Source organism: Chenopodium album, chromosome 8, assembly GCF_948465745.1.
Source record: "Chenopodium album chromosome 8, dcCheAlbu1.1, whole genome shotgun sequence".
In the NCBI taxonomy this organism is placed as follows: Eukaryota; Viridiplantae; Streptophyta; class Magnoliopsida; order Caryophyllales; family Amaranthaceae; genus Chenopodium; species Chenopodium album.
In genome coordinates, this window is record NC_137841.1 from 39,683,567 (window position 1) to 39,695,666 (window position 12,100).

The window sequence follows — 12,100 nt, forward strand, 5'->3', positions numbered from 1 at the left end:
TAGCTTTGGCTCAATGGAGTTAGCGGCGTGGACAAATGTGATGGCAACCGTGGTGGCTGCTCATCTTGGTCTCGAGTTCTTTCTTCTTCCCGAGGTCTATGACTTGTATGTATGACGAGATATGGGATCTCGCTCAGATCTGTCTTGCCTCGGAGGATCTTCTGATTCTCCTACATCCTCCCGACGAGAAGGTGATCGCTGATCAGGCGATCTCGGACTCCGGCTTTGCCTACGACTCCGTGCCCTATTCTCATCGTTATCACGTGTTTGGCGTTGCTCGATTATCCTACGTCTGTTAAGGAGTTCTCGGGCGTCCATCTCGCGCCGTTGTAAGCGCATCTCATCAATGAGTCGTCTAGCATCCGGGTCTCTAACCCGATTTGACGGTTCACCCTCCCTCCGGCGTCGGCTTGCGATAGAGTGCCGGCTGGATTCTATGCGGACCGGTGATATGACAGGCTAATCACGAGGAGATCGACGACGGTTTCCAGATCTACTAAGGGCGGACCTAGTAGTACCGATGGGCTATGCCCTACGGCTTTGTCCTTCGCTTCGTCGAGGAACATTGTGGGGCTTTGCCCTTTGATTGTTCCGCGACGCTTGGCGTCCCTGGTCTTGCGGTGGCCGGTAAGAGGGACCAGCTTGGTTGTTTTTCACAGCTTCGGTCAGTTGTCTGAGGGTGTCCTGGAGAGTTGTGTTGAACTTCTCGGTTAGCTTTTCTAGATCTTGCCTAGTCACAGGTTGCTGATTTCCTTGATCAACGGGTTGTTCAACCTCCATGTTGTCACCTTCATCTTCACGGTTTGATTGCGGGTTGTTCCGCGGCTGACGAGGTGGGCGTGACTAGCCTTGAGTTTGATTCTGCCCACTAGCGTTTTGGGAAGGATCGGTTCGACGGGTGGTGACCATGACTTTTGTTTGACGAATCCCCACAGATAAGGATGGCAATTTTATATGGATATCCAGTAATCCGCTCCACCCGCTCTAATTAAATGGATGAAAACCCGACTTATACGGATGAAGGGCGGGTGGTGGATGAAACGGATGACGGATCGGGTCGGATTCGGGTGGAACTTTTAGTCATCCGTCACCCGATCCGTCACCCGTTTATCATCCACCCGTTTAATTTTTATAATAAAAAAAAATGCCCTGAAATTAAATAAACCCTAATCTAAATTTCAAGCAGCCACCTTCTTTCATTTTCAATCTCTCTCTACAGTCTACTCTCTCTCTCTACCTTTCATTCTTTAGGCTCCACCCTCAGTCCCTCACCGACGACTCCACCCTCACTGGCGGCGACTCAACCCTCACCGGTGGCGACTCAACCCTCACCGGCGACTCCACCTCCACCTGCGACTCCATCTCACCTTAGTCACCTACAACGTCCAGCGATTAAGGTATAATTTTATACCCTTTTTTTTAATTTTCCTATTTTAATTTGTTCTTTTGACACACCATCTATAAATATATAATCCAAGAATCGATTCTATGTTTGTGTGTTTCGATTTAACCATTTTTTTATTAAAGATTGTTAGTTTTTTGATATGTATTTAATTTGTACATAGTTGCATTCAAAATTTTCAAATAAGTAGTAGCTCTGAAATTTGTTTTATTTTTTCTTCTGTATTAACGTTTCTGATGTTTTCAACTTTAGATCTAAAAACTTCAACTTTTATGCCTAATTTTAAATTTGAATAGCATTGTAAATGTTAAATATATATCGTGTAGATATTTTTGTATGTATTTTTTATACTTAGGTATTTAGGCTAATATCACGCCTAATGAACGGCATTCTCTTGTATATATTCTGACTTGCTTATTGTGAATAATCAAGGAAAATATTCCCCAATTCTTTCAGTAAATAATAAAAGATAATTAAAAAAGTTGGTGAGATTATGCATGTTGTACTCTTGCTAAAGCTGCTAGTTTGAACTTGATATTAATCCTATTTTTTATACTTTTGTTATAGGATGATGGGTGATAATAATGATCTTGATTGTGGGTATGATTATGATAACTATGATTCTTCATGCCCCTCATCAAATCCTTCTACTGTACCTACTGCATCACCTACTCCACCACCACCTCCACCTCGTCAACCAAATACTAATCCCTCACAATCTGTACACATGTCTTCTCAACCCGATGAAAGTGAGACATCCACAAGAAAAGCAAGAAAACAGACTTCAATGGTTTGGGAACATTTTCAAAAGATTACAATAAATGGTATGCCAAAAGCAAAGTGTCTCCATTGTGATCATATCTTGTCGGCAATAACCAAAAATGGAACATCACACCTTAAGGACCACATAAATTTAAGGTGTACTAGAAAGAATTCAAAGGTCGATATTCGACAAAAGCTTTTGAGTGTCAACCGCAAATCTGATGGGTCAGCTAGAGTTGAAAATGATAACTTCAGCCAAGAAGTTTCAAGGAGGGAATTAGCTAACATGGTAATTATGCATGAGTATCCGTTGTCTATAGTGGATCACATTGGTTTTAGGAGGTTTGTGACTAGTTTAAATGCCCATTTTAAGATAATATCGCGTAATACATTACGGGCTGATATAATGAAGATGTTTATGAGTGAAAAGGCGAGTCTAAAGAAAGCATTAGAGAGCAATGGGTCGAGAATAGCTATCACTACTGACATGTGGACAGCTTCAAATCAAAGAAAAGGTTACATGGCTGTAACATGTCACTATATTGATGACTTTTGGGTATTGCGCAACAAAACATTGAGGTAATTCACTCTTACTTTTGATAAGATGCTGATTTGTGTGTTTTTTTTAATGCTGAATTGCTGATTATTGTGATTAATATGGCTAGCTTGTGTTTTTATCTTGCTTAGTTTGGTGCTGTTTTTACTGTTTTATAAGGCTAATTTAGGCTTGTTTTGGGGCTTATTTATTGTGTTTTATATGGATTATTTAGGTTTGCTTATGTGCCTTGTCCACATACAAAAGACACTCTTGCTCAAGTCTTGTTGGACACTTTGAACATGTACAATATTGCTGAAAAAGTTTCATCTATTGTGGTTGATAATTGTACTACAAATGATGCTATGCTTGATGTTTTGAGCCCTCGTTTTAATGAACAATCTCTTATGTTGAAGGGTAAATTTTTGCATTTAAGGTGTAGTGCACATATATTAAATCTAATTGTACAAGATGGTCTAGATGTAATTGGTGATGAAATTAAGAGGATACGTGATTGTGTTTCCTTTTGGGCAGCAACTCCAAAACGAGTTGAAATGTTTGAGGATAAGGTGAAATCTTTTAAAGGAGAAGAGGGTAGAAAGTTGGTTTTAGATTGCAAAACAAGATGGAACTCAACTTTTTTAATGCTTACTAGTGCTTTACCTTATAAGGATGTGTTTAGTAATATCAAGCGTCAAAATCCTCGTTTAAAGTTTATACTTCCTACTGAAATGGATTGGGAATTTGCTGAAAAGGTTTGTGAAAAGTTAAAAATGTTTCACAAAATGACTGAAATTTTTTCTGGCCGAAAATATCCTACTTCTAATTTGTTCTTTCGCCAAGTTTGTGAAATTAAACTTGCATTGAGGTCTTGGTTGTTAAGTGATAGTCAACTTATCAGGGATATGACTAAAAATATGAATGATAAATTTGAAAAGTATTGGTCTAATATTAATGGGATATTGGCCATTGCTGCCATTTTAGACCCTAGGAACAAATTAGAGTGTGTAGAGTTTTATTTCAATGACATATATTATGATAAGGCTGGAGATGAAATTGATAGGGTAAAAAACTTGTTGTATGACTTGTTGTATGAGTATCAAGAGAAGGAAGCTAGGAGTATGGCAACTTCTAATCTAAATAATGTGAATGGAAAACGGCCTATTTCTTCAATTAACTCTAATGATGATGATGGTGGAGATAAATGGAGTAAGGCTAAGAAAACCAAAACAAGGAAAGTAAATGTGAGGTCTGAGTTAGACCATTATTTAGAGGAGGATGCTTATCCGGAGAGTGAGGGTTTTGATATTTTGAAATTTTGGCATATTGAACTCAAATATCCGACATTACAAAAAATTGCCAAAGACATTCTAGCCATACCTGCATCTACCGTTGCATCTGAGAGCGCATTTAGTATGGGTGGTAGAGTAATCAGTCCTCATCGTTCAAGACTTCATGCAAACACCGTAGAGGCTTTGATGTGCTTGCAAAATTGGATTCAAGGAGAGTATTCAGGTAACAAGATGTTTAATTGTTTTTTTTTATTTTTTATTATTAATAATATTTTACTCCCATTAAAGTAGTATGTACTAAATTGTATATTTTCGATTATGAACTTATGATGAAGGTCTTGCTTTGGAAAATGCTCAAGCTTGTGCTACCATTTTAGAAGATGAAGATTCTTTAGATATGAGCAGTGGCGGTGGTGGACTTAGTGGTAGCGAGGTCGTTGACTTGGATTCGGTAATAATCAAAACTTATTAAAAAAAATTCTGTGTTAATATTCATTATATGGTCTTAATTACATTTTTTGTACTCTTGTAGGATGATGACGATTTCATGGATATTTGAAGAAAAAAAAGGGACTTGATGACAAATCTCACCTCTTTGGCTCATTGCAAATTCATTGCTAATTTGCTACTGTAATTGTGTTCTAGTCATTAGTTCATTTTTATGTTATTGACATATTTGAGTAATTTGACACCTAGTTGGTGTACTACTGTAATATTATACATTTATTGAAGGTTGTAGTGCTTTTGTTTTCCGATAATAAATTATGATTTCGGTAAATTATAATTTCATTGCAAGTTTAATAGCTTTCATCCGTTTAGCATCCGATCCACCCGTTTCACCCGCGGATGATGGGTGGATCGGATATGGATGATGGGGTAAGCGGGTGGTGGGTGGAGCGGATGGAGCGGATGGCGGGTGCGGATGGATGCGGGTGAAGGTCCATCCGATCCAAATCCGACCCGTTGACATCCCTACCCACAGACGGTGCCAATTGTTTCTGCAAAATAATTTTGGATCGAAGTTGAAGGGGAGCCTGCTCGTCTGGTCAAACCGAGTCCTGCAAAACAAAGAAAGTCAACTGCCTCGGGGGGTGTTCCCGAGAAAGCCCCTCCGACGGTTAAGTCAGTAAACTGTGTTTAGAGAGAGAATTTGTAGAGAGAGAGTGTGTGGAGCAAGAATTAATTACCTCGCTAATCTGTGAAGATTAGCATTTATAGGAGAGGATTAACTAACTTGATTAGGGTTAGGATTAGGGTTTTTGGCCGTGTTAGGCCCTGTTGGGCTATATTAGGGTTTCTCGAGATGCGTGCTGTGCATGATGATTGAATTTTCCTATTTAGGGTTTAACTAAGGGCATTTTGGTAATTTATGTATTTAATGAATGTGGACCCACAGGGGGTCCAAACACCTAGGTATAATGGTTTTCACTATTTGTTACCTCTCTAAAACCTAAGGTAACAATTGCCATCCTCAAACAAAAAGAAAAGGAAATATGTTTAGGTGATTCCTTTCCATGGTTGAACTAAATAAATAGAAAGGTAAGTGTTAAATAATTCCTTTTCTTCCAATTGTTTGTTATCTTTCAACTCCATTTCTAGTATTAATACCAAATGCCCCTTAATTTTTAACCAATGTTTATGCTTGGATTAAGCTTAATGTTCAGGTGATTAAAGTACCTCTTTCTATTAAGCAAGTTGAAAACACGAATTTGAATCTTATTTGCTACTGATCAAGTTGATTAAAACATGATCTTTTAGCCTATATTTATTATTGTTTTGTCACTAAATTTTATCCATTCTACTTGAAAGTGAACTTGTTTATACTTTTCAAATTTTTTTATTATTAATTGGACTACTGGTGCAAAATTATGACTCATTCAAGTACCTAGGTTAATCAATGTTTCCCAATAAAAATTTTCAATTATAAATAAGATAACCAAGATAAGTGGACCAAATAATCAAGTGGAACTTAAGGTATATGATCCTAATACATTGTAAAGATTCTCTAACTAGTATGTTTATAGTTCATCTTTTGCATCTTGGTTACCGACAGCGGCATCTGTAGTTGGGACAGTCTCAGCAATGTTAGGCTCAGCATCTTCAGATGATGTAGAGATTGGTTTTTGAATCTTGAAAGGAGTTGTAGCATGCTTTCTCGTGAACTTGTAGAGTTCCGCACCAGTTGGATTCGAGTCAAAAATAATCTGCAAATAGCCACAGCAATCACCTTAACAAACATTTTAACAGAATTGAGATAGATTTGCATTCTTAAGAAAAAGAAAAGTTAAACAAAGGTTACTGACCGGATCAAAGCTCTTCTTTCCAGCAGGGTAGAAAAGAATGGTGGGAAATCCCCGCGCCTGAAGATATACAAGAATCGGATATACTTAAGACTCCAACTGTCTCTTACAATTGTCACAAGACTCGTAGGAAAAACAACCAAATTGAAACCAAAGATACATGGAACAGTTTCGCCTACAACTAAACAAAACTTACCTTAGCTTTTGCATGCTCATTTTTAGTGCCGTCCATCTTTGCTACAACCAACGACTCAATTCCTTTCAAATGTCCAGCAAGATTAGTATAGGTTGGCTCGAGTGCTTTACAATGAGAGCACCAAGGAGCATATATCTGACAATATTGTAGACAATGGAGCGACCATCAATACATTTGGTTATAGTTGTTCGTTATTAGTAACTGAATTCGAAGTTATAAATATTTATCACCTCAAGAAGTACATCCTTTGATTCATCCATAACAATCTCATCGAAATTTTTTCCCACAACAATTTTCACATCTCCATGATTCTAAAGCCGAAAAAAATATAATTAGAATTTTAAAAATTCAAAGATTTACACAATGTCATTTAGCAGAAAGCCACTGAAGAATAAGATCTGCAACTCACGTTCTCTGGAATAGGATCGGATTTGTAGAATGGCTCGAGCTTGTCTGCCAAAAAGTTCTCAGAAAACAACTGCACACATTGAGAACAAGTAAATTTGTTACGCCAACATATACTAGATGTGGAAAAAATGATCGAGTTTTCAACATCAGTAAAATTATTATTACCTTAACACTGTCAGATGTAATATCCCCATCCAGGAAAAACTTCCTACGATCATCATTTCCAGTGTATGCAAGAACCTAAACGTTGCAAAATTAGGCACATTGTTTCATAATTCAGGTAAAACTCGAGGACAAAGGAAGAAAAAAAAAAGGAAAAAAAAAAAAAACTAGAATACGACGGACTAACTCTTGGAGCATCTCCTTCGACCCCAAAGAAATCCATCATTGCCTGTCCGTATTCTTTATTGTCCATTTGCACATACGAGAAAATGATCTAAAAAACAAGCAGAGAAAAAAAAAAAAAAGATTTTATGGGAGAATTACATGCAGAAAAACACTTGATAAACTAACTCTTTGTTTGCTTTGATAAATTATCAGTTGTTAAATATTCAAAATTACTGCGTTTAATTTGAGGATATTTTGCAAAAAACCATCTTTTTATGAGTTGTTTTATGTAAGAAACCACCTTATACTTTTTATTTTATTATTAATATTTTATTATTTTTTTATTATTTTTTTTTTTTTTTGTGCAATGACACACCTTAATCAATTTTTTTGCAATGCCACACATTTGGCCGGAAAAGAGGGTCTGGCCTGTTTCTAGGCGTTGACTCGACCACGTGCAAGACACGTGATCTCTTAAAGCCACTCTCCAACTATGCCACCCACCAAAACGCTACCAAATAGAGTGGTTTCGGTGGTGGTGGGGTGGGTAAGGTGGTTTTGATGGGTGGTTAAGTCGGTTTCGGTGTCGTTCTGGTGGTTGTCGTAGTTGGAGAGTGGTTTTAACAGGTCACATGTCTCGCACGTGGTCTGGTTAATACCGAAAAATAGGGTCAAACCCTCTTTTCTGGCCAAAGGTGTCTCATTGCAAAAAAAAAAAATATTAAGGTGTGTCATTATTAAAAAAAATAAATAAATAAATAAAAATTGATTAAGGTGTGTCATTACAAAAAAAAAAAAAAAAAAAAAAAAAAAAATTATAAGGTGGTTTCTTGCAAAAAAATTCTTATAAATGATGGTTTTTTTGCAAAATTTCCTTAATCTAATTAACATAGTACTTGAAGGGTGATCATTGCAACACTACCAAGCTGAAGACTTCATTATATTGTCCATACCTTTCCCTTGAACAATTTAGCTGCTTCCTCGAGTGTAGGGGTGAGATTCTCTAAATGTTGGGCAGGAGCGAAAAGGAATAACTGGACAAGAACAACCCATTGTCTTAGTATTCTAAAATTCGGAGTTGAGTAGAGAGAAAGACAATGTATGTACATGTTTACGAGAAATTATATTTATAGCACCTGATTCTGGATTGGGCTTTCAAAAACGAATGAAGCACTTTCCATGTTGAAATTGATTATTAGAGGCTGCTTACTTTTGGACACAAAATCTAGAATAGCTGATTTTGCGAAATCACCATCTGTAAACATCAATTGCAAAACACATTTTTGTAGACACTAAATTAAAAATTGAACTTGAATTCACGTAGTATTGATATAGAATAAAATATATATTTAGGCTTCAACCATCACTTTAATTTTTTTTTATTGAGTTAGTCCACTAACATGATATTAGAGCCAGCGTGACATAATGGTCATAGGTACAAACCATACAATATTTAAAGTGAATAAAAGCTAATTCATTACCATTATTGATTTTTGGTTAAGTGTTTATTGTTAACAACAGAGTTTAGCGTGTAGTGTGACATGATAAAACATACCAAAATGGGATAACTTCTCAACCTCCTTCTTCAACAAAACCAAGGCAGGGCGTTTCACCTTGGAGTCAATTTGAAATACTTCAGCAACATCAGCACTTGTTGTCTGGTAGAAGTTGACACCATCTTCTTCTTCGGCTGCAGCATTAAGAACCTCGCTGCTTAGGCCCTGCCAATAATTGGTACAAAATATATCAGCCTTATTCTCTGAAACAAACAAAGAGTGTAAGATTTCAAAATGTACCGTTAAGCTATCAACATACGCAACGACGAGCTTTGATTCAGCAAGCAAGATATCCTCTGCTTCTTCAACTGTTGTCACGTTGTTAACTGCATACCCTATCTTTTTCTTTAGCCAATAAACTATGCCCTCCCTGTCAAATACATGAAAAATGACTTTCTTTCTTAATAACTAGTAAATTATCTATTAACTATTACTAAAACAAAACATGCTGACATCATTAAAGGACACTTGTCAATTTCTTATGAAATTTCCCACCAAAAGTATTTTTGACATCATCATTTTTTTATCTATTTTTTTTTTCTCCTAATTTCTAAAACTAAAAATTATAATATATCTTTCAAGATTAATAAATAAGATTATGATTACACTTTTTTGAATCCTTCACCACACTTTTTTTAATAAAGAATATTAACAACTATTTTAAACAAATACAATCTATTACCGTACATGGGATTAATCTATTGTTGTACTATTTAAAATAAGTTTAGCTAACTATTTATTATCCAACAAATATTATTTTCTGAAGTAATTTCAGTTAGAGGGAATTTTTATTCCTGATCATATCCAAAAGTAATCTAATAAAACTCCATAAAAATAACAAATAATAAAACTCTCCCTCAGTCCCGTATTTCAATTTATTGAATGAATAAAACTAGTTTTAATGTTCATTTAAAAAACAAAAAACCCTAGTGCTTGATTAATATTTGAAAACTGATTAAAATGATTAAAAATCATCTAAAATAAATGGGACATTTTTATAGTAGTTATTTGAAATATGAATAACATAGTATTTGAATGATAAAACAGATCGGTTCATTTTTCACATCAAAATATAGACACAATTAATCTTTAAATATCTACATTTTTTTTTGAAAGATTTAAATATCTTCAATTACTATGTATAATTTTTTAAAATTAAAATTCAAAAAAAAAAAAATAGACATTGTAAAAAAAAAAAAAGGTTTGATTTCAAATCATAATATGCTTGAACAAAAAGTAATAATAATTGCAATATAATTTAAGTAATTACACATTTATTCAAAATGAGGCTGTTTATGTAGTTATTCTCCATCTCCCTATGATTTCTTTATTACTCCATCCGTGTTTTTTTAAGTGTTACAATTTGACCGGCACATAATTTTAGGCAATTTAATTTACTTAAATAAAAAGAGAGGTAAATGAGGTAGTTGGAGTATTAAAAAATTGTAAAAGAAAGATAGTAGGGTTAATAGTTTATTAAAAAGTAATGAATGTGAGAGGAAAAATATAATAAAAAAGTAGTAGTGGGTTTGGGTGGGGATCATGAGAGGAGAGAGATATAATATTTTAATGTAGCTTTTTGCCAAAAAAAAAAAAAAGTGTAACAGTTAAAATACACGGCTGGAAATGGGAAGTGTAACACTTAAAAAAACACGGAGGGAGTAAAAACAAATAATTGCAAATAATAATTATAGTTCTGCAAAATTTTTGTTTATCACATGACAATTTTGTAAATAAATCAACAATTTTTTCAATAAAAATAGGTCTCAAAGTGATGATAACTGGATAAAAAAGTTGATTTATGTACCAAAATACCATATAATAAACAAAATTTTGTTTATCCCAGATATTAATTGGGACTCCCTTTGAATATAGTGAATTCAATTGGGCCTAAGTTTCCAATCAATCAACCATTTAAAAAAAAAAAAAAAAAAAAAAAAAAAAAAAAACCGAAAAACTATAAAAGAAACTCACCTGGTCCTTTCACCCTCATATGACTTATATACACCATCAACAAATAAATAAAGAGTAGGAAATCCATCAACATTATACTTATCAGCTAACTCGGTCTCTTGAATAGCATCAACCTTAGCAAGCACGGCATCCGAACCTCCCTTCTTCAGCTCGGTAGCGGCCGCTGCATATTCCGGCGCAAGCTGCTTACAATATCCACACCACGGTGCATAAAACTCAACCATCACATACATGGTCATGTTGATGAGCTCATCAAAGTTGGTCTTGTTTAGCACCACCACGTCTTTGTCGTCGAAAACAGGAGGAGAAAGTGCTTGGAAGTCGTCGAGGTCAATTTCATCATCCCCCTGGGGCTTATACTTTGGGTCAGCATAGTAAGGGTGGTTTCTAGGTGCCTTAGGTACTTCTAGAAAACTCAAGTCCTCATTCTCGTCGTCCTCCACGATGGGTTTGGCCGTTTCATCGGCGGAGTTAGTGAGGGTAGCGATGAGGAAGACGAGGGGGAGAAGCACCAAGAGGAGAGTTTTGAGAGCAGCCATTTTTGGTTGCTAGGAAGAATAAGTGTTGACAAACAAAACAAAACAAAAAAACAGATTTATTGAGGGAGTTTAATCGAAGTAGACATTTTTTTTTATATGTAAAATGGTGCAAAAGAACGTGTTGGAGAGTTGTACAGTATAATTGCACGTTTGAGGATTAGATCTACTACATGATTGGGACTAAACTCCATGGCTTTGCCCTTTTAGTATTGACTAAATTTTGTTAGTTTTTATTTTGTTAGTTCCCTTTGTCCAAAAAAAAAAAAAAATGATTAACGTTTCCTACCGAGAAGTTGACTTTTTCTGTTCTAAGTGTTTTGATTAGAGTTTGACTTGTTTTTTTAGGTATGTTTGAGATATGAGATATTGGAAAATGTATGTGTGATATATTTTCAGTATATATTATTTAAGAGAATAATATATTTAACTTTATTTTATGTTAAGATATTATTTAGAGAATATATATTTAGGATTTATGATTATGATAGTATATCTTTTAGGAAGATTGTTTCATATTCTATGAGTGTAGTTTTTGTATAGCTGGTACATGCACTATTACATTTTTGATCATATGCAATGGCTAAATTATGGATAACGCAACGGCTGCATACATAACCGTTGCAATAGCTAGGTCTTTTGCAACGACGGCTTCATACCTTCTTAATAACAGGGTCTAATGCAACAGATGAGAGCTAGCCGTTGCAATAGGGCTGTTTAATACAATATGTACTCTTTACCTAGGCGCGTCAAAGAAGCCAGCCTAATTTTTTCCCAAAATTAAAAGTTTCACGCTTTTGTAAGAAAACCGC

At 35.3% G+C, this 12,100-nt stretch overlaps 1 protein-coding gene across 1 annotated transcript; it reads right to left on the bottom strand.

Annotated features, from left to right (window-relative positions):
• Positions 1-5,859: 5,859 nt before the first annotated feature.
• Positions 5,860-11,291, bottom strand: LOC145556047 (protein disulfide isomerase-like 1-3). The gene is made up of 12 exons (XM_081617726.1): positions 10,753-11,291; positions 9,019-9,148; positions 8,778-8,943; positions 8,359-8,477; positions 8,176-8,256; positions 7,245-7,331; positions 7,061-7,135; positions 6,897-6,965; positions 6,718-6,798; positions 6,488-6,622; positions 6,295-6,351; positions 5,860-6,195 (listed from the first exon to the last, which is right to left on the bottom strand). Exons 1-12 carry the CDS (start codon positions 11,289-11,291, stop codon positions 6,010-6,012), a joined length of 1,725 nt encoding a protein of 574 aa, XP_081473852.1. The 3' UTR covers positions 5,860-6,009.
• Between the last annotated feature and the right edge of the window lie 809 nt (positions 11,292-12,100).